Source organism: Myotis brandtii, unplaced genomic scaffold, assembly GCF_000412655.1.
Source record: "Myotis brandtii unplaced genomic scaffold, ASM41265v1 scaffold293, whole genome shotgun sequence".
Classification (NCBI taxonomy): Eukaryota; Metazoa; Chordata; class Mammalia; order Chiroptera; family Vespertilionidae; genus Myotis; species Myotis brandtii.
This window is the reverse complement of record NW_005361201.1, coordinates 2,436,350-2,459,987: the sequence shown is the minus strand read 5'-3', so window position 1 is coordinate 2,459,987 and position 23,638 is coordinate 2,436,350. Positions and strand designations below refer to the sequence as shown.

General features: G+C 40.3%; 1 protein-coding gene across 1 annotated transcript in view; it reads right to left on the bottom strand.

Moving 5' to 3' along the window:
- Positions 1-21,671, bottom strand: part of SLC17A6 (solute carrier family 17 (vesicular glutamate transporter), member 6) — a 32,394-nt gene extending 10,723 nt beyond the window's left edge. The window contains exons 1-7 of the mRNA XM_005869407.2: positions 20,699-21,671; positions 17,849-18,101; positions 16,265-16,383; positions 6,970-7,084; positions 5,462-5,549; positions 4,855-4,941; positions 1,638-1,780 (exon numbers count right to left, since the gene is read on the bottom strand). Of these exons, the coding sequence (XP_005869469.1) occupies positions 1,638-1,780; positions 4,855-4,941; positions 5,462-5,549; positions 6,970-7,084; positions 16,265-16,383; positions 17,849-18,101; positions 20,699-20,784 (891 nt within the window). The 5' untranslated portion in view covers positions 20,785-21,671. The remainder of the gene's footprint in view (positions 1-1,637; positions 1,781-4,854; positions 4,942-5,461; positions 5,550-6,969; positions 7,085-16,264; positions 16,384-17,848; positions 18,102-20,698) is intronic.
- Positions 21,672-23,638: the final 1,967 nt, after the last annotated feature.

The following is a 23,638-nucleotide window of genomic DNA, read 5'->3' as shown; positions in this document are numbered from 1 at the left end:
AATAAGTAAAACAAGATGTTAACAACTTGCATCTATGCAGTGGGTATACGGCTGTTCTTGCATATTAAATTTGTTCACAATAAAAAAGTTCAAAATAAAATGTAAGTTCTATCACCACTGATATATTTTGAATAATTTACCTTGAAGCTAAAGTATAAAATATCAATAAGTCATAAAATATTATGTTTAGAAAAGCAGTAAGATATAGAAAATGGGAATTTTGAGATTATGTTCTTTTATCCATCTGGCTGTTCTTTGGGGGGTTATTTCAGAAAATTTATGCCTGATCTAGACACACAGTATTTCAAGAACTGGTAAATAAAAGAAGCACATTTAACTAATGAAGATACAGGCTGATCAGGTTGTTTTGAGCAGAAATTGAAGCTAAATTCTGAACTCACCTTGGACCAACCTACTTTTAGCTTCTGCTCACAGCAACTGTGGCTGGTGGGCACCAGAGCACACTGCCAACACCCACCCCACCCCCACATTTCCTCCTATCTTTTGAGTAGCCACCACTAGAAAGAAATTATCAATCAATTTACAGAAGGAAACAGGAAGGGGAAAGTTTTAAATATCAGTCTAAGCTCATGGAACAACTCCTATAATGTAAGGATTATTTTTAAGTACTGAAGTTTAACTTCTGAATAATATCCAACGTGGAATTTTTCTTATTCATTAAAAGTCAAGATACATGTCCTCAGTAACAATGGGCAACTGACCTTTTACTAGAATGATATGTCAAAGACAGGCCTTCTCTAACAAATGAAGTAGCGAAGCAGAGCTTGAATAATATACAATTCAAATGTAGGGAGGAGAAACATAATGTATAAAGGGCATTGGTTCCTCAGCCAGTGAATGTTACCTTCCCACTCAGCATAAGGAAGTTAGGTTACTGATTAAATGCTGAATTACTAAACCTGTCTAAATACATGACTTTTCGTTTACTAGATTTATCGTAGCATCATATGGCTATCTGCTACTTACTATTTATGATTTGTTAATGTGACATGTACTAAAATAGTTGCATTATTGACATATAACTTCATTTCACTCTCTATAGGCAGAACCTGTCCAAGAAGCCAATCATAATCAGGAAAAGGGCTTTACAACATTATCTATATAATGATCTCCATAATAATGATTCTGAAAATGGATTATATCAATAAAAGGATTATGTTAATAATATTTTCACATCAGCTCTCTGTTATCAGCATTCTAATGCTTTAGGATTTACTAAACCACATGTAATATAAATACATATGTATGAAACCAACATTTAGACTATTTGACGAACAAAAAAATGGCCTTTTCCATGACTGTATTAGGTGATTTGGCATTTCCTACAATCTAAAATTAACTATTGGTTGAATTTGTTTAAATTATGGACCATATTGAACTGTTTTTAAAAACTCACTTAGGTTTATAATCATAGCTATAACACAGGGAAAATTTGAAAATACTTAACAAAGATAAAGAAAAAAATATAGCAATAATTCCCAAGTATATCAGGGAATATGAATGAAGTAAAGAAAACACTCATGATTGATATCATATTAGTTTTGTTGAATTGGTTGGTTGAAGGGAGATGAGATGGAGAATAGGAATAGAAATATACACCATAATAAAATTCTTACTTCCATTGCACCTAAAAGATTTGCACTCTCTCCAATGCTTTCTTCTATGTACCTACGTTCTTCATCTGTAATAGTAGGATGCTTTGCAGGACTCTCATAAGACACCAAAAGCCAAAACATGTACCAGACCATCCCAAAACTTCCTGCAAGCAAGAGTTCAAAAGGAGCAAGTCAAAGAAAACCATTATAAATACTTCCATATAAAAGTCATTTGCTGAAATAACACTACCAAAAAATCTCATGACAATCATATTCTATAGAACGTGAATTCAAGTTTCTGTTTCTACAACTGACTTTAGTCATCTCTTCTTGTCGTTTGCCACCAGATTTCAATCTTCCTGAAGGGTGGTCCTGGATTTACCTCTGTCTCTTTAAATAATGCTGATATGCAAGAAACTCACAACAAATAATTATAGAATGGTGTGGTCTGGAACACATTCACCCATCCAACAAATATTTATTGAGAAGTTACTTTTCCAGGCACTCTTTTAAGGGAGAGAAATATGAGGAACAAGACAAAATCCCTGTCCTCAAAGAATTCTATGAGGTTAATCCTTTTGTTATTGGCCTGTCTTGAATATAGAAGAGTGGTCTGCATTTGCAGAGAAAAGAAATGCTCCTTTACCTCTTCTGATAGCATTTCCAGATTTAGTAAACAGACTATTAAGTAAAATATAGAAAATTATTTCAGTCTTGAGTGGCTATTGTACATTTAAAAATGGGCTTCTGTAATTAATATAGGAACATTTCCCACTTTATGTGGGAAATGTGTATTCATACCATATTATTTTCGGAACATGCTATTGCCTATTGATCATTTTTTGGGGGCAGATGAAAGTTATAAATTTCAGTACAATAAACTGTTTGCAAGTTCTCTTCATCCCCTTCTTTATTTACCTCTCTCACCATTAAACGTGCCTTTATTTTGTGATATAAATCTGGACACATTAATAATACAAAGAATTTCAAGTGATTTATTCTTGCTTCCCAGCAGCTGGCCATTTCATTCTTGCCTCAGACTGTTCTTTCTCCCTTGGGCAACAATCCCTGATCCCCATATACCTTTTTTTTTTTGCTTGCTCAGTCTCTCAGTGTCCCTTAATAATACCATAGTTTCTGATGTGGCAAGCTTCTTTCAATTACTAAACATGACAGTGAAAATCCGATATAGTGTACTGGTTATGGAATATGGCTCTCCCAGATTCAAATCCTGGCTGTGTCATTCATTAGCTACATAATCTGATCAGGAACTGAATCTCTCTAAACCACCACTGTAAAATGAGATAATAATTCATTTTTTATGAGATTGTGGCAAAGTAAAGTTAAGGCAGATAATGCATAAAGCAACTAGCACAGTGGAGGGCTGAAAATAAGAATTCAATAAATGGGAGCTCTTGTGATTTAGAAATAATTATCATTACTCATCTCTGAATGCATCTGAAGTGCCTGATATGCAGCTAATTGCTTTTTACAGGATGGAGCAAAAGAAGGTTTACAGTTGTAAGTACCTGAAACATAGTTTATCCTGGTATTATTATTTATTAATGAGTGTATTATTTTCCATAAGAACAACTGTAAATCTACTTTTGCCCCCACCCTGTATGCATTATCTTTTTAAACCTTAGTCACTACACAAGTCTTATCTTACTGAGTTTTAAAATATCAATATTAAATGTATGACTCAAAGACCCAAATTTTGTTACACACAGCAACTGAGCAGGTACCATGGTAGGATATTTTCAGATTACCTAATATTTAAACTTTGAACCATTCAAGAATAAACATAAAATAAGTTATAACTTGAAATAATGTGGCTGATTTTCATACATGCTTTGTGGAAATTAGTCTCCTTACTTTAAAGCCACACCATGTTTTCAATCAAACACATCAGAGGATTTAATGGATGGCCTTCCCAACTTGTACTCTATACCCTAGAAATAAATGCTTGAAACTTCTTTGAATTATGAACTCTTAAAAATCTAATGAAAGATATAGATTAAAATCTGATAAAGTGACCTCTCCAGGAAAAACAATGTACAAATGCATGCATGGCTTATAATTTAGAGCATTCATAAATGCAAAAGCCATCCAGGGCTTTTGAGCCAGACGAAGAGCCCCTCCTATAAAGTATATTTAATAACACTCTACAAACATAAGTGTTTGCTCTGATGAGAACATTTCAAAATGGAAATGGATCTCAACAAATTTGGAAACAGCCAGATAACTATTCTGCTCAACCACATGGCTTCATTAATCTTTCAGGTTCTCATGCTCATGCTCAGAGATGGTATTAATCAGTGACAATATCAGTTGGAATCCAGCTCTCTTACGTTTTTCCTGTCCTCATTATTATAAAAGTGTCTCTCAGAGACCTTGGGGCAGCGGTTCTCAACCTGTGGGTCGCGACCCCTTTGGGGGTCGAACGACCCTTTCACAGGGGTCGCCTAAGACCATCGGAAAACACATATATAATTACATATTGTTTTTGTGATTAATCACTATGCTTTAATTATGTTCAATTTGTAACAATGAAATTGGGGGTCACCACAACATGAGGAACTGTATTAAAGGGTCTCGGCACTAGGAAGGTTGAGAATCACTGCCTTAGGGGGACTTTCATTGGTAAGTTTTCAGCTTCTAGTTAGAAAGTAAACAGAAAGGGAGTTTGAATTTAGGGTTTCTTGTATTTTTTATTTCCATGTGGGGGCTTAATCTCCTTTAATGCAAAAGAAATGAGGACTCAAATGTGCTACTGCTGCAAGGGACTGCTAATATTTCTTCACAAAATTGAATTGTTACATTAGCGTTACTATAGCCATCCAGCTCCCTAACCCTATTCAGTCTTGAGGAGGCAAGATCAGGGAAATGACCAAGGAAACAGTAGTAAGAGAGAGAAGTGGGGGCTTCCTAGCTCTTTCCTCTTACTCAGCTTTGACTCGAGAGCTAACTTAATTTTATTATTCATAATCAAGGGCAATATACATCATACATCACAAAGTTTCCATCAGCAATGGGGTTGCTTTTTTTAAAACAATAAATAACAATGTAGGAAAAATCATAGAGGTAGAACATTTTCCTTGATCTTCCCAGAATATAAGGAAAAAACTCTTAATGGGGAAAAAAATAAGTAAGTAAACACAGAAGTTACATTTAGTGACCTCATTGTTCTAGCTTATGCAGAGTTCTTTGAACTCTAGTGTATAGAAATGTAACATACCATAGACATAGAATACTGAAGACCAGCCGGTATACTGTACAAGAATGCCAGCTAAAGGCATTGCAATCACAGCTCCAGCATAGGAACCTAAAGTAGGAGGGAGAATGGAAAAAAAAAATTAAATGAAATCAATAAAAGTTCTTGACTTTATTTCATGTTCCTTGATTCACTCACACAAATTCCCATTTATACACTTCAGTACGTGCACACTCACACTCATATATGCCTTCATATTTAGCCATGAATACAAGACTACACAAGTAGATATAACTTGCCCAAGACACAGCAAATATTTAAAAATAATAAGACTGCAATAAAAATTAAATTTAAAAGACTATAATAAAAATAATTCATAAACAAATTTGAAAACCTAGATGATGTGGATGAACTAAAAAAACAACAACAACAAAGCACAAGAAGAAATACAGGATGTAAGGAGACCAATAAGAATTAAAGAAATTGAAATGGTGGCCCCAAACCTTTCCTCATGTACACACACAGGCACTCCCCAATTGGTTTTTCAGGTGACCTTTACTAATTTAAAAATCTTATTCAAGTCGTTCCTAAACTTTCACCCACCATAACTACATTGGCGCATAGTATTTACCACAAAAGGAGGTGGTTGCCAATCTACTTCTCTCTAGAGGAGGGGCCCATTTGCTCCATATTCCATGACATGCTGGGTAGGTGACACCCTGTGATGGAGGAAGATATATATCACCATTTAGGATCCAGGGTCATTGGAAAATAGGCACATTCCCTTTTCTGATGCAGTTTCCTTAGAATGGGCACAAGGGAAAGTTGCTATTCATGAGACTTTGCTGATTCCCTGAAATTCCATCTTAGAACTTTCAGCCCAGACCAGGTAAGGCCTGGCCTCTTTTTAGCAACCTGTTCAAATTTCCCACCCTTCAAGTCTGATTTCTACCTTAATTTTCTTCTGATCAAGGCAAAATGAGAGATCTTACACTATTCAGTTCATATGTAATTCTGAACAGTTTGGGAAATTTGGAAGACCTTTCTGTGAGGCATTAAACTCAGTGATTCTTAATATAAGGAATCCATACAAAGGAAGTTAAAGCTTAGATCCTTGAAGTTCACACTTCCTGAAAGTAGTATCTAGAACTTAAGACTCTTAAAGCATAGTCAGCCCTCTGCAGCCACAAATTCTACATCTGCAGATGCAACCAATCTCAGCTTGAAATTTTTAGGGGAAAAAATGCTGCATGTGTTGCTGACATGTACTGTATAGTTGGGCCTACCATGGTTGTGTCTGTACCAAAAATGTATACACTTGTTTTTCTTGTTATTATTCCCTAAACAATAGAGTATAACAACTATTTATATAGTATTAACATTGTATTAGATACTATAATTAATTTAGAGATGGTATAAAGTACAAAGGAGGCTGTGCACATGTTATACCCAAAGACTACACCAATTTAAAGGACTTGTCATCCATGAAATTTGGTATCCAACGAGGGTCGTGGAATGACTATAATTCTCCTTTTTCTGTTATTTCAATCCTATTAATCTTTCCTTGTTTTTGGAGAGAGGAGATTGTTTTCAGTGCCTTTATACTTATCTGACTTATCTATTCCCACCATACTCCATAGAAAGAGAAGGGGCAACAGGAAGGCCAACCTCAAGTTTTTAAATGCAATTCTTTCAAAGGCAGTAAGCTGATGGAGCAAAAGTCAGTCACTAGAGTTACATGCCCATTTCAATAAAATGCATCAGTGAAAACTCAAATAATGTTTCAAAACCAATAGAGAGAGTTAGTATAAAACTCCCAAAATTCAGTGTTGTGGCCAGCAAAAAACACACTCAAAAATTTTTATTACAGCACATTTAAAAAATGCCTGTTTTTTTAAAAGTGAGATAGTCACTAAACATTTCTTTAATACCACTCAATTCTAGAGAAGGGGAGGTAAGCAGTCACAGTTGTAATTTATCATCATTTAAAGACAAAATATCTGATTGCCTAACTTTTCCAATATCTTACATGATGTAGACACAACCAAATAAGACATATTTATTTGTAGATCAAGACAAAGATTGCTGGTTCTTAATAACATGGCAACCTTAGCATGCTGTCATCCTGCAGTTCCATACCTCAACAAGTCCCTGCAATATCCTAACAAAGATGACACATCCATAATGCACTCTGGCTGCTGATGGGATTAGCATATTCAGAGTAGAGGTGAGAAGTATGGCAGCTCCAAAAACCCTGAAAAACAAAAGAAGTTAATAGATCTAAATTTCTCTGGTTATGTTAATCATAAGCACTTTTAAAGTAGAATGTTTTTTCTCTCTCAAAGAATAAAATACGTTCTGGACTTGATTGGCTCGAGCCATTGCAAACAGATTTGTGGACTAACTCGAAATGCTAGAAATACAAGAAATAAAAGAAGAATCTAATAAAACTGGTTATACTTACTTGTATTTATTGTCTCTGTAGATGTACTTACAAACTGCAAATATTTAATGAATCAGTGAATATGTTTTTGGTCTGTATCTCCATCTACAATGGAAGCTGCTTAAGGGGTAGAGTGTGTTTTCAGATACACTGTTATATCCCCAATGCTATGTGCCAGGCATATAGCAGATACTCACTGAAGAGCTATTGAAAAAATAATAAATGCCTAAAGGGAGCTGTGCCTTACATTATACAACTATTGTTAACATCCTTAAATCAGTATATTCATAAAATTTTATGAATGATATCATATTGTAAATGCCCCAAGAAATCACATGATCATATCCCACAGCACGTTTTTGTTTTTTGCTTTTTAAAATATTTTTATTGATTTCAGAGCGGGAGAGGGAGAGAGAGATAGAAACATCAATGATGAGAGAGAATCATTGATCGGCTCCATCCTGCACGCCCCCTACTGGGGATTGAGCCTGCAACCTGGGCATGTGCCCTTGACCAGAATTGAACCCAGGACCCTTCAGTCCTCAGACCGATGCTCTATCCACTGAGCCAAACCGGCTAGGGCAGCACATGTTTTTATAATCGAAATAACTATTAATATATATGTCTCAGTTTTGTTTGTTTTTTTGTGTTTTTTGTTGTTTTGTTTTGTTTTTGCATGTGGGTAGGTGGGGAGATGATGTTTGAGTAGCATCTCTAGATGCATACATATACATTACAATTCAAGAAAAAATTGCTGAAAATATGATGCTCGGCCTTTTATCCATCTACAAATAAAAAGTCCATTTCATCACTTAAAACATTTTTTAATGTTCATACTAAAGCAAGGAAAACATCCCCCAACTGAGTGATTTTAGAAATATCCTCTTGCCTGGAAGGTTTGTGACATATCATCTCTAATGAGCTTAGCTGTGTGTTCTATGCAAGTTTTCTTAAGGCGCACATTGAGCCTTTTACTCAGTCAAAATTTGGTTGCCTCAGAGAACCTCAGATTCTTCCAGGGGCACGTTGAAATGTAACTGTGAAAGGCTTGAGCTTCTGTAAGGAGCCTTGATCGTGATTCACCTGCTACTGAAATGTGAATGACTTTAGGAAGGGTTGAAGAAGGTAAGCTCCTTTTCCATGAATCAAAGACCTAGACCGAGCCAAATACTTTTGTTTACTTGATGCAGCCAAATAGCCCCTGTCCTCAGAGGTTTCTCTCCAGCGAGGTAAAAGGTGACTCAGGAGGTGAATGTCCTGTTCCATTTTCCCTCCGTTCTGTCCGCTGAGTAGATATCTTTGTGTTTGTGCCGAAACGTAATTCATTTCCTGTTTGACACCAAATAGAAACTTTCTATTCCTAGAAATAACTCTTCCCATGAAAATGCCACACACCCAGTAATGTTAAACTTCTGCTAAATATGGATTTTTTTTTTCAGAAAACAAATGCAAAAATCCTAGAACCTGTCTTGTAAAATAAGAATCTAAAATTATTATAAGAATTGCTTTTAAAGTATTTTAATCCTTAATTATCCTTTTTGAAATAAAAGAATTTTCACCTCTCTTAAGTCCACAATCTAAATGTTCTTGTGTGCCATCCCCAGAACACCTTGGGTCCTTTAGGGCTGAGAGGAAGTAGGAGGGAGTCTTTGGGGCCTGTTTGCTGGACCTGGTGTTAAACGGTGCGTGTTCCCAAAGGCCAGTGAGGCAAACATATCTTCCCACTTTTCTAGGAGTTTGAATGTGGTACCTGTGCAGCAGAAAAAATGAAGGTGGAAAGGACAAATGGCACAGGAGTTCTGGCCACGTGAGTAAGCTGTCTGGGTGCTGGCAAACCTGTGCTGCCTTTCTGAACATCCATCCCACTGTGTTCATTATCATTGATAACAGTGAAACTGACTGCGTAGGGCTTTAAGGATAAAGAGAACCAAAGCTACATAATGCTACAGGATTCTTGAAAGTGTTTGTATGAGTTATGCATCCACTAGATTCAGCCCTTTCAAAGAATTCTTTCAAACTGTCATCTATAAGCCAGATGCATTAGAATTCGCTGAGTGCTCATTAAAAATGTAGATGTCTCCCTCCACCCGCCCCTCCCCCCCCAACAAAAGAAAATATCATTTCACATCGAAAGACAAAGGAGAAGAAAGCAATGTGTGTGTGTGTGTAGGCTCTTTATTAATAAAGAGATTACCAAAATTGAGACCCACATAGTATGGCTGATACAGAAATCTTGGGAAAGGGAAAAGCTGTTGTTGAAAACCTGTGCCACATCCTGCCTGATGATAAACCTTCAGTGTGTTCCAAAGTGAATTAGCTGCGGGATTCGCAGTCATACCCTTTTTTGATGAGCCATAGCCACAAACCCCTCACATATCAAGCCCACCCCACAAGGATTTTCCCGGAAGAGGTGACAGAAACACTGGTGACTTGTCACTTCTATGGATTATATCCATTTTCCCGGAATCAATCAATCAATCTCCATTTGGGCAGTGGCTTGTCACTAACAGGGAACTAGTGTTCCGCACCCCAGGTGTGGCACTAATCCTTTCCTAGAGCGTCTGCAGGAATAGAGTGATTCAGGCTGTTTAATCTATTTAGTCTAATCAAATCCGTGCTCAGCCACCTCCCTTTGTCACATCCGATGCCCCCACTCCCATATTAAATAAGGACTACAGGAGCACACCAGCCCTCGGGCTCCCTTGGTACATCATTAAGTTGTAAAAATGACTTCATCACTCATGACAGAGAAATTGGACAGCCCCAACAGTGGCATATGGCAGAGGGGAAATCATTCTACCAGCTGCCCACCTCTCTCCTCCCTCCCCTCCAGGGGCTGCCATTGTAGGATGTGGCCACAGGGGATGGTAGAGCTGGTAAGGGGTGAGAGGAGGGAAAAATGAAAGGCCAGAGAAGCTGAGAGAAGCTCATGTCAGCAAACCACCTGCAAGCCCTTAGGGACCCCTCTCCCCCTCCATGCATCTATTCATCTTGTGGAAAGGGTATTTCTTTTGTCGGAAAAAGGAAGGCCTCTTCTGCATTGCCCTAGACACCTAACCTATAGGGCCCACAATGGGAAGGCAGCTAGATGTTTGATAGGCAGCTAGATGAGTGAGATAGAAATAGTCACCTCTGGCCCTAAGAGACTGAATGACTACAAACTGTTTTTCCATTATAGCAGGATAGTGGTCCCTTGCAGCAGGCTTTATGTTTATGGTCTGAATTATTGTCTCACACAAAAGGAATTTGCAAATGTTTCTCACTGGAAAGGTTAAGGAACCCTAGCTTGCAATTTACTTCAATGTTGTAGAAAATAAGTAAAAGTACAGAGGAAAAAGATGAAACATAATAGATATATATAGATGATAGAGATAGATAGATAGATGATAGATAGATAGATAGATAGATAGATAGATAGATAGATAGATAAGAAGATAGGGTGTATTTATATGTGCATGTGTGTTTGGCGATAAGACTTAAGATTTCCAATAAATAAAACACACTTTTATTGTTTTATTTCTCTGAAGGAAAAAGAATAGCTCCAGCAAAATGGTTTCTTTCTGGGCTTAAAATATGAAGGTGGTGTGTTTAAAATATCTTTGTTTCTCTCTTTCTGAAAATCACTCTCACCGGGGAGGATTTTTCATAATTAGGTTAGTGAGAATATTTACTTAAAACATATCAAATTTTCTTTTTATAGATGCAAATACATTAATAAACAGTTTTAAAATCCATCCATTTGAATCTGTGCATGTGTAAGCCTAAGTTCTTCCCTCGTTTATATTAGTAGTATGAATTAAATTGGGCCATTTGAAATCCCAAGGAAGAACCCTTCTTCTTTGACAAAAGGTCTAAACTCCCCCACTCCCCCAGTCATACTGGAACCCCTACAATCTTCCAGGAGCCCAAATTGCCACAGGGGCTGAGTAGGGAGGAAAAGTTCTAAATATCATGTTTTCCTCTCCAGATAATTATACTCTTTGTTTAATTCATTATCAAGTTTGGATATTGTTGGATATTGCCTTTTGTAGAGCGAAGAACAGAATCACTCATGTTGTGGCCAAATAGTTTGGGAGCCAGTATACACACACACACACACACACACACACACACACACACACAAATACAGTATGTTTCTCCTGCCACAAAAAATCTAAGGATCCCATGGGCCTACTAAAAGCTTCTCTCTCTAATTCACGGATTTCTGTCCAGGATTTGGGGCATGATATATTGTAGGCACTGATTCAGAGAACAGATGGCTCAGCCTGCTGCTGAAAGTGAACTTGGAGATGAAGCCCATACCATCAGGCAAAGATGTTCAATTTCAAAGTAGCTGTGGCTGTGGTCATGTACTATGGGACATCTGAGTTTTAGTCTCAATCTCTCTGTGACCTTGGGCCAGTCACCTCCTCCCTGATTCTCTATTTCCTTTCCTGGTCTGTAAAATGAGAGGATTGGATGTGATGAGTCCTGTCCAGCTCTCATATGGGCTCTTTCTGGTTCAGGGAGTGAACTCTATGGGACAGACATATGCAACCCCCAGTCTCTTCAAATACAGAATTATTTTTCTTTAGCAAAAGTCAAGTTAGAAACCCAAGAGATACCCTGAAAGACAAAATGTTGTACTAGGAACTGAATCTTCTTTAAATAAAGAATGGGGCAAGGGGAAAAGAAATAGTAGCTTTCAACAGAGTTTAACCTCCAGCTTGTGGATTTCTTAGTGCATTTACAATGCCCGGCTAGAATTCAGACATCGCATGCACTGGAGAACTAACACTCTCAATACTCTGGGCTGAAGATATTTTTTAGGACAGCTCTTTATGAGACATGATATTTCCGGTGAACAGTAATATGAATAGTGTGTAAAATAAAACAACTTTAAAGGCAGAAATCTGATCTGAAAAGAGGCATTTTATCACAATAAAAATAATCCTTTGCATTACTAATACTTAAGGCAAATTTAAACACAAGCAATGCTAAATGTTCATAAGAGCTTTTTTCTTTTAATGTCTTATCTGGATTTAAGATTTTATTAATAATGAATGACAAGAGCAAACAATTATTGAGTGCCAGACCCTTCTAAGAATCTCACACATGTTCTCTTATTTAGCTGTCATGATAACCATATCAGGTAGGTATTTTGGTTAGTCCCCTTTTACAGAAATAGGAACTGAGGCTCAAAGAGGTTACATAATGTGTAATGCCACTCAGTTATTAAATAGCATATTTAGGAATCTGAACTTACACAGTTTGCTTTAGAACCTATATCCTAACCACTACAACATGATCCTTTTTTTTAAGCCACAAACATTTTGTTGTGATGTTCATTTTATTTATTAACAAGGATCTATCATGGGCCAGGCACTCTCTGAGATGTTAGGTATAGAACAGTAAAAAGAACATGAACAAAAACACTTGCTTTGTCATGGAGCTTACTTACATTTTATTGGAGAAAGGCAGATATTAAAGAGAAAAATAAGTAAAATATTGGAATGGCAGGTGGCAATGAGTGCTATCTAAAACTTAAAGCAGGGTTGGGAAATCAGGAGGACAGGAGCATATTAGGGGCAATTTTTAAATAGGGTTTAAGTAATATTGCCACCTTGAATAAAGAGGCAAGAATAGTCTGTGTGTATATAATATCATCCATTAGAAATGTCATGTTGGCCAAACTTCCTTTGGTAATTCTGACCTTCTTTGGTTATGCCCACTGCAAAATCCTGTTGTTTCTCACATTAAGTATTTGCCCAGCAAGGTTCCTCCTCATTCTCTCACTGCAAGGTACAAGCAGTCCTTAGCCATTTCCCTTTGTAAATATCTAGATCACTGGAAGCTCCAGGCTGCATTGTTTAAAGGCGAAGTTAATGGTCCCCAACACCTTTCAATCACTATGTTAAATATGTTCTCATCTGAAAACAATACAGATCTTGTGAGAAGTCTTTCTTTGATGCCCCACCCTAAGGCCCTCCATGGAGGTGACTAAATTCTCCTGACCAAGATGTGCAGTAGCCCTTTAAGGAAAGACAAAGGAAAAAAATGATGCATTTTTGAGTTTTCTCTTGGGAATTGAATTTTCTCTTCAGGGAACTCCCTCATTTCCTCCTCTCCATGAGCTGGAAAGCAAGAATGCTTAGAATTTGACCAGAAAAAAAGAACCAATAACCTGTATTCTGTCCTTTTGTTTCATCCTTAAAATAGAGGCACCAAACCATTGCTGTTTGTTTTTCATTGAGAACTGCCTGGAAGTGTAACCAGGAGCCCTTCTCTCTTGAGGTGCTGTCTCCACACACCTCAGTTCCTCTATTCTATTTCCACCCGTCACAGTGATGGCAAACATTTTCCAAAGCAAGCTTCTTTCATACCTGGAGGGAAAGGAGTCTGTGCCCAGTATCCCACCCAAAGGAAATTTTATTCTATTATTAAATGATCTCTAGGGAGAATCTTATTTGAATGGGCCTCAATACTTGTAGGTGGAAAACTGGTCTTGCTGTGTTGTTTTTACTGTGTTTGAAAGTGATTATAATAGAAAACATACACTTTTCAACCCAATTCTAAAAATCTCTCAGATTTTGTGTTAAAACAAAATCAAACCCTCCTAAGATTAAATTCCATGTAGCAGGTATAAGACTAATTAGGCAGTCACCAAAATGTTAATAGGTGACTCTGGGTGATTAAATTATTTACAATTGTATTATCATTTCTTTTTTATATATTTTTATTTAGTATGTCATGCTTTTATAATTAGAAAATGGAATGTTACATATTTTTAAAACCTGTTTTCACAGGAGGTTTCAACTATATTTGTAATGTTTTGTTATATATTTTTTAAAAATGTAGCAAAGATCTCAAAATCCTAAGATATAACAAAGAGTTAGTCAATGATTTTCCATCGGTTCATAATATTTTACAATGAACTTTAATTTAGTTTTTTCAGTCTGGTAGAACACAAAACATTGCATGTGAAAATATTAAGTTCCTCTCCCTTGAATACCCATTTAAAGGTAAGGTGTATACAGATCCATATAAAAATTTTAAAATTCAGAAAAATTTTCCTTTGTGGAAAATGTACCAAATAAATGAGAACCTGAGTCAGCATTAGTCAATTCTTTGCTAAACATGACACAAATGATAGCAAATAGCTTGAAAAAAAAAAAAGCAACAACAATGACAAAAACTAACAGAAAAACCTGTTTATTGACCTCCCAGTCTTACAACCAGGAAAGCTGGGACATCCCTGGTGCTGTTTTCTTGGCAGGAAAATGTTAACATTGTAACATTTGGCAAGCTGGAGGCTTTGACTCTGAAAACACTTACAGGCACAGCCATTATATTTTCATTGCACATTACATTGAGTTCCCTGTATCATTTTTGGGTTTTGGTGAATTTTTTGTATATTTATCCCCTGAAGTGAAAATATTTCATGTATGTATTTGGAGTATCTTTCTGGGGAAGTTTAGTTTGTTTTAGAAAATATTTTATAGGACAAAAAGAAAGATTCAAAACACAACATATGAGGGACATGAAAGCCAAAAATGTAACAAGTTCATTACCAGTAATATTTAAGGGAATATTTCCTTAGCTTTTTCTAATATAATTTTTCTTTGATTTATCCCATTTAAAAATTGAGTCCTCTACACAGTTCATGCTTTTCATTTTAAAATGATTCCTTAAAAAAAAAAGAATATTTGTCTCTTGTTGGGTCTAAGTGCTAGCCATCCATAATCTTAGAGTAAAAACAATATTCAAAGGGCACTATTCTTAATTGATTGCATTGTCCTCTTAACATTTTGAAGGATTGTCCCAAAATATTCACCATAGAATCATTAAGCCTAAAATAAATTTCCAAGAATTCCTTCCTAGGCCTTGGAAAGGACTGGGAAATCTTGGGAAGGAAGACAAGGCTGGGAATGGGACTGTAGGTAAAAAAAGGTACTGGACTATTTCACTGAGAGATGAAGAGGGATATTTCACTGAGAGATGAAGACGGGCCAGTTTACAAAAGCAGAGATCAGACTAGAGAGGTGCCCCATTCTAGATTACTTGCCACCTTTTAGGGGGGAAGAAGGGGAGAAGTCATAGGTACAGGGTCTGATGGAAGACCCAAAGTTTCTGTGCAGCATTACCTGGAAGGGCGAGTATTCTTTATCAGTTCAACAATTCAGATTTAAAGAGCCCTTCGTTTTATTTGTCATCATTCACACAGTGAAGGAAGTGAAGCCGTCTCTCACCCTCGGGTGGCTGTGTTCTTTGATACCCCCACCCCACCCGTTCCTATGCCCCGGATTTGGGGTGCCTCTCCAGGTGGCGCTTGGGGCAGTCCCGGGGGCTGACACTAAGGCCTGGGCTCGCAGCCACCCCGCAGCAGCAGCACCGCTGGAGGCCGCAGGCCGAAGGTGGCGCCGCCTCCACCCCGCCCCTGCTCGGCGGAGCTCATTAACAGGTGGAATCTTCCCCCCTCCCCTCCTCCCCGGAGCCTGAAATCCCGCCTGCCTCCATAGAAACAAATCCTTCAGACCTAGAGCCCCATCTGGGCGGGCGCCCCGACCCGGCTTTCCACCGCCCTGCCGGGAGGTCAGCGCCGAAAGGAGCCGGGGCAGCGGGGGACGAGCGGGGGAGAGCATGGCGCGTGACGCCCCCACCCCTGTGTGCATCTGGCCTCACTGTCCCAGCTCCGTCTGCTCGCCGCCAGGTCTCAGCTACCTCCAGGCCTTAAGGCACTGCCGTCGACTATTTTGCGAAGGGCGTATTCAGACAGGGCGCAGAGGAAGCGACAACGTGCGCCCTCCCCGGAGACCCCAGATCCTTTAGGGCGCCTTCTTCTGGAAGGAGGCCCCAGCAATTCCTGCTCCGAGAGGAGGGTGCCAGGGAATTAGGAGACCTGGCCTAGGAGTTCCCAACCCCCGCGGGGTGGTGGTCCCTGCCCCGAGTCTCGGCTGCCCTTCTCTGGGTACCACCACCACGACCCCAGCCGGGGCCCGCTAGGCTCGTTACCTGTTGGCCGCCAGCCGAGACGCGATGTAGCCGCCAGGAATCTGGGTGATGATGTAGCCCCAAAAGAAGGAACCGTGGATCATCCCCACGGTTTCCGGGTCCCAGTTGAATTTGGCTTTCTATGAGAGTAGGAAAAAAATTAAATAAAATTTAATTTACAAAACTGGGGTGGAGGGAAAGGGTAGAGTCAGCGCCTGGGCTGAGGGTCACTTTCCGTGGTTCGTCAGCCGAAGAGCGCCCCTTTCCCGGGCACGCTCTGCATTCGGGGCTTGTGGGTGACTTGATTTCGTTTCTTAACAAAACAGAGCCAATACCTTCTTATAGAGAGGAAATGTCTCTTTTTAACGGAAAACCCGTGCTCATTTGAAACGTATTGTGATTAATAGAAAAGCTAGACCCCCTAGCTTTGCTCTGGGAACCATGTCAGGTGGGTGGAAACTCCTGGACGGGTGGGGAATGCTTAGGGCTCCTGTTTGGGAAATGGGACTTCCCAGGAAGAGATTCCGTTAGCCCGCTGGGGATAGAGACCCTGCCTGGGCGCATTGACTAGACGCCAGCCAGTGAGGACCGTAGTGGAATGGCTTGGAGAACGGAATCCAATCCAGGAAATTCTGGGGAAGGAAAGTGGGGTGGAAGGTGCGGAGACCGGTTGGAGGAGTTAGGAAGGAGGATTGTCCCAGCAAAAGGGGGATAGGCCCGGGCAGGAAGGGCCTAGCTCTGCCATCGCCTGAGCAACTGGGGACCCCTTTCTCCCTTGGAATAACATTCTGAAACCAAGCGCACTTTGCAGGGTCTCCCGGAATCCCCAGGGCCGGCCAGCGCTCACCGCTTCCTCTCCAAAGCGAGTGCCAAATGAATCCTCCCAACCCTCGCCTGGTTTATGGTCGCCGCTCAAATCCCTAAACTGGAAATACAGACCCACTGGTTCCTGCGACCTTGACATTGACCCTTCTCTCCCTAGGGGTCACTCACACACACTGTACGAGCAGAGGATTGGATTCCAGAGACCCCAAGGTGCCCTGGGTGGCATCCCCTCTCCTCTCCCCGCCAGCCACGCGGATTTGCTTTGCTTTTCGGTTTTGTTTCATTTTCATTATTAAAAATGTTTGGAGGAATTCGGCGGGAAATCATAACTAATATGCTGCTCCGTTCCTTCGAGTAAAAAAAAAATACTTCGATTCACAGTCTGCCGACATGACTAAGCCTCAACTTCTTGCATGACGTTAAGCTTCTCAAAAAGCTAGTGAGCTAACATAAATAAATAAACAAATATAATTTTTAAAAAAGCCTAGTGAGCTACACGCGGGTTTCCATTTTGCGGGTGAGAAAAGGAAGGCCCAGAGGGCAGACACCACTTGCTTCGGGAGCAAAAATGGCAGGTGATGATGATCCCAGAGGGTCCATCCTGGAAGGGCAGTCTTAGAAGGGCCAAGGGGGCACCCAGGCCTTCCCCATTAGTGTGTGTGTGTGTGTGTGTGTGTGTGTGTGTGTGTGTGTGTGTGTGTGTTGGGGCAGGGGAGGGGGGTAACCGGGCTCTAACAGGGGCTGTGGCTTAGCGCAGCCGCGCGGCCCGCTGTCGCCCACCTCCTTGATGACCTTGCCCCCTCGGTGGATGGTGCTGTTGTTGACCATGTCCACGATGGCCACGCCCAGGTTGCAGCGGATGCCGAAGGAGATGCAGAAGCCCAGGCCACTCATGATGGCGATGATGTAGCGGCGCGGCAGGCCGAAGCACGTGCAGTCGCACAGCGGCGCCTTCTTCTCAGGCACCTCCAGGGGCTTCCCATCCTCCGTCAGCTCAATGGTCTCCCCGGTCTCCTGCTTCTTCTCCAGCACCCTGTGCGGCAGAGCAGGGGGGCGGGGAGGCAAGGACGCCTCCGGTTAGGCACCCCAGGCGCCCTCCTGTCCCCAATTCCCAGGGCCCGGCAGGGCTGAGGGAAGCGGCACTGACCCACTCCCCATCCCTCCGGGATGAGCGTGCGTGCTCCGGCCTCTCCAGCTTCTGCCGGTCCCCTCCCCCCGGAGCCACCCCCGCAGCACCTGGATTCACAGGCACAGGCCGCTTGGGCCTAACTTTTTTTGCAGGGTCTGCAGTTTACGAGGATTACCCAAAAGGCGGCTTCTGAGCGCCTTCTGAGCAACTGTGTGGGCGCCTCCCAGCCGCGGTCAGTGCTTTCCCCGGGATTTTTTTTATCCAACTGCCCAGCCGAGGCTCCGCACCCGTCCTACCCCTTCCTTCCCAGACAAGTTAAAGCTTTCCCGGATGGGGACCCCGCGATCCCGCCCACAAAGGAGCCCGGGGCCTCCGGGGACTAAGGCCTCTCCCGTGCGGGGCCCACGCGGCGGTGGTCTGTGAATGAGCCGTGCACTCTCGGGCCCCGTCCCCCAGCCCCAGGTGCCAATCCAATGTTTTCTCTCCGGTTACACATTTTTTCCTTGTTACTGGAGTTGGAAACAAAGGCCTCCGCAACATATGGCCGACACCTAAGCCTCCTACTGCCAGAACATGAATAATTAATTCTTCACAATCTTGCGTCATTACTATCTCGGTTACAAACACCGAAAAAAATGTCACCGTCCCATTTCCAAAGGTTTGAAATGCGACTCCCAGGTATACAAACGCGCCCCCAAATCAGCTCTGGGAGGATGTTCCATTCCCAGGTAGAAGGTCTCACATTTAGTTTTTGTTTTGTGTTTCTTTTTTAAATTAGCGTAGCATCTCACCAGATTCCACCCGTCTGATTCCTTTTAGGGTTTTGTCCTTGGGGGAGGGGGGAGGGAAAAGCTGAGCGACAGAAAGCTTTTACTAAAAGCCGATAGTGTTGTTCTAGTCCACCATTTAACTGTGAAATGTCTGTTTTAAAAAAAAGCATGTGAACGGTAATATCGCCATGGACCCTTGAGGTGAATACTCTCAATATTTAAACAAAGAACCTCCCCGTTTGAAATGGGCAGGTATTTCCAATCTACCATATAATTGCCTTTTATGCGTGCCCTTTAAATGATATATCCAGACACAATTTTTGTTATACACACGGGTAAAGCAAATGAAATTTTAATATCAATTTCAAGAATGCATGGCTTGGGAGATGGCTGTCAAGCAATTTGAGGCTAGTAGGGAAAAAAAGTCATATTTCCAAATTCTGTAAGTAACACCTGGGAATAGATCACAAACATATTGTTGGCTCTGTTTGTTTATTCCTAAAGTCCAATCCCAATTGTAGAACATAGGGCAACATATACTGGGAGAGAAAAGGGGAACTAATGAGATTTTATTTATTTATTTCACATTGGCTTTCTATACTCATAATGCAAAGTCCAGCTCTGCACCTGAACTCCCCACCTGATGGCAGTTGGGCTGGAGAAGAACAGCTCCTTCCCAGGCCGCTGCGGGACTGCAGGGCCCTTGCGGTATGCACTGCCGCATAGGTGCATGACCGAGCCTGCATGAAGCCCACCAGAACCAAACAGATTTGGAAAGTGGGGAGGCACATTGGTCAATTTCTTTACATTTCCTATACATTTCCAAAGGCTTCCGTTTCCCAAATGTGAACATTAGCGCTCTCTTAAACTCGTTTATCCTTTCATTCCTGCCCTCTCTTCTTGATTTGGCTCATATTAAGAAAGGGTGTAGTCATTCAACAGCTTGAAAGGGTATAAAGTGGTGGAATTGACAGCATAATTGGTGCAATGACTATAGGGAGGATGAAATTATTTTTAAAAAATTTCCAGTACTTTCAAAGTCATTTAACTGGTTATTGTTATGGTTTTTCTTATAAGTAATGTGACCTTTCCCATACAAGAAGTAGACTTCTATGAGAGGTCAAATAATAAACACATACATTGTTCTGGGTTCAGAGAGAAGAACTGCTTTCGCTATCAATTATTGATATGTTTTGATTCTTCTTCCTTCTTTAAGAAAGGATGATTCCACTGGGGAATTCGCTACTCAAGTGGTTTTAAAGCTACGATCTAAATTTCTTTTTTGTCATTACTCTTTGGAATTTCTTGATTCATTTTTAAAGGGTTGTATTTTTTATTCATTTGTCTGCATAAAATTTTTTTTAACTTGGTATCACTATAAGCACCAAAAGAAAGGGTTGTTTTTTGTTTGTTTGTTTGAACAGGTACTGGTCATTTTTCAATTGTAAAGAGGATAAATCCTGGGCAGGAAAGGATGAGGATCTGCAAGTACGGAAACAAAAATCACACACACACACACATACACAAAGCAGACAGGTTCATTTAGTGCAACATTCCTGAATAAACAAGCAGGTTTCCAGAGCAGCCCCACTCCAGCAATGAGCAAGAAAAAAAGACTTTCCGATCATATTACAATCTCTCTAAGCAACCTAAGCAACGGGTTTGCGGAAATAGCCCTGCAGATTTTTTGCATGCCGAGCCCCAGGCAAATATGGGTTTGCTTTCTCTTACCTGTAGATCTGGCCGAGGGATTTTCCAGCAAGATTCTTTAGTCCCTCTTTTCCTGGGGTCAAAACCCTTTGTTTTACGGATTCCATTCTTGCAAAGACTGGTGCAGGGCTCTTGCCAGGTTTAAATAGTGATCGCTATAGAAGGCGAGAATTGCGCATATTGTCTTAACCCCTTAAGGTAATTGTGGGTTTTTTTCTTCTCAGCGGAATGGTATTGATGTGCCTCCAGCAAGAGTGCGAGTGAGCAAGGAGAGGGAGAGTGAGAACAGAATACAACAGAATAGCTGCATGCAACCCACGGGTTTCCTAATAGGAGAGTTGGTAGACACAATCAGAAAGTCTCATTGGAAGGGGAGGTTCCGGTGGCAAAGGGCGCATGGTATTTGGGCGGGCGCTGATGAGTTCTTGTCCTGGAAGTCAGTCCACTGAAAAACAATTTAAATTCCTGGTGCTGAAGCCTTATTGCTGTCCAATCTTCTGGCTTTTTAAACGGAAGGGTGGAACTACCCCAGAACCCTTGTGTAAGGACAAAGGCAAAATAAAAGCACTTTGTAAAAATATGTGTATTTGCTATGAGGAGCAGAGCACTTGCAAAACTCATGGGAGCATCTTAGGTCTCAGGTGAGCAATGCTGCTATTCGTTTTGTCTCCTTGCCTATGATCTCCTCCCACCACACCGGCGCAACTCTGCTCTGCGGTAGAGTCGAATTAAGATGGAGAAAGCTCGCTGCTCTTTGAGGACGTGAGTCAATAAGAGACACACAGTTCTTCTGATTTGGGCAGCTTCAGGGAAGATTTTTTTTTCAGCCCAGCTGACAGCGCCGCCGTCGCAGCGCCTTCGGGGGCGCGGCTGGGCAGAATGTTTCAGCACCACGGACAGAGTTCCAGGAAATGGGGACGCTTCTTTTGGCTGACCAGATTGCCAACTTTCTAGGGGAGCTGGGCGGGTCGCCCTGAACAAGAAGCCTTCTGGGGATCTTCAGACACGGATGCTATGGAGACCAAGTGGGAAGATGTCATCATCGCCCTAGTTTGCAGGAAGAATGGTGCATTTGGCGCTGCAAGGGAGGAAGACTTTATAAAAAATTGACAAGTGACTTTTCTAATCTCCTACATTTTGCTCAGCACGCTGACACCAAATCTGTTTGTTGTAAGGAAGGAAGACAACAATATATTTTACTTAAGTTTGTGGTATTCTGGGGGCACCTGGGATCCCTTGGTTTAAAATATATGTACAGAAAATGCATAATTATAATGCTCCTGCTTTTTGTTTTAACCCCTGATAGGAAGGAAGGAAGGAAGGAAGGAAGGAAGGAAGGAAGGAAGGAAGAGGGAGAAGTGGGAGGGAGAGAGAAAGGTAAAGGAGAGAAAGAAAGAGAAAGAAAAGAATACCTGCAACCTCAATGACCTTGGTTAAATAAAAGACAGGTAGTTTAATATATATTCCTTGGAATTTTATGATTCTTCACTTAATTCACAGCACACTACTGAGATATCAATATATTGATGAAATTTGTGGCCATACATTGTGCTTGTCAATAAATAATTACTAATGATATTTTCAAGATTTATTTTAAATTACATATATTCCTTTAAAATATGATTTTTGTCTCATTTTCTCCTAAAGCAGAATTATAGAAATTCATGTAAGACTTGTTTTCACATATATAGGTAGAACATCAATGAATCTATTTCATTAAGTAAAGCAAGAAAACTATGCTAACTTGATGTTAATTATTAATGCATTTGACATGAATCACAATCCTCTTAGATGCAATTCAGGCAAACGATTACAAAACAGTTTGTCCTTAAACCACATTCTCAAGGTTGAAATATTTGGATTTTATTTAAACCAACAGGGGGAGTAGGTTTTTCTTAGGGATCCTGGGACCAAATCTCAGAAGTATGAATCTAAATACAGAACCATGAAAGAATGTTCCCTGAACAGCCCAAATAATACAACGGATATTAATACACAGAATGGATAGCTGAAAAACAATGTAAAAAATAGCTAAAACTATCTACCATTATTAAATCTGATAGTTATCACATAAATATGTATTAAATATATATCTTCTATAAAATAAGAAATCATATTTCTAAAGCTATGGAATGCCTGAAAATAGTATCTATCCCCAAAGGTGATTAAGAATGAGGAGGGGAAAAAAACCTAACCCAACATTAAACTACTTCCTTCCAAACAAAAGATTCAAGCTAGTCAGGACATGACTCATTTAGGTGCTTTTCAAATTGCCTGTTTTCCAAATCATTAGTGATCAAATTCATTACTTGTATCCCTAAAATCATTTAGGGACACCCATGATTTTGAAATTCTGGAAAGTTATGCAAAAAATAGAGGTTAAATATATGTGGAGTTTAGATGGTGATAAAAAATGATTCTCCTAAGTGCACTGAAAATGTCTAGAGATCTAAACCACCCAACTGCTAAGTCTGCACTATATATAGCTCACAGGACACCAAACAATACAAATCCAGCATGAAAGCATTGTTTCTAGAGTAAAATAATTACATTCACCTTTATTGAAATAAATGTCATCTGGATCTTTCCTCCATTCTCTCAATAACTGGGTGGGTGCTTGAATAAGAATTACTGCTGATATTGATGTATTCATTCTGAAACTATTCATTTAGTGCCTAGCATTGCACTAGAGTCTGAGAATGTCCCCTGAAAGATTTCACAAGCTAGATGGGAAACAGACAAATTACAAATAGTTATGGATAATATTGGACAAGAAACCCAGCCTTGGAGTGAAAGCACACAGAAAAGATTTTAGGGGGTGATGTTTCCTTGTCTGTTTTAAGAGAAACTTAGCCCTAGGAAGGTGATGGCAGCCTTGTGGAACTGAGTGGGGGATAGGAGGTGGTATTTGGAAAGCATCCCCACCAGAGGGGACATTTTGAGCAAAGTCACAAACAAATG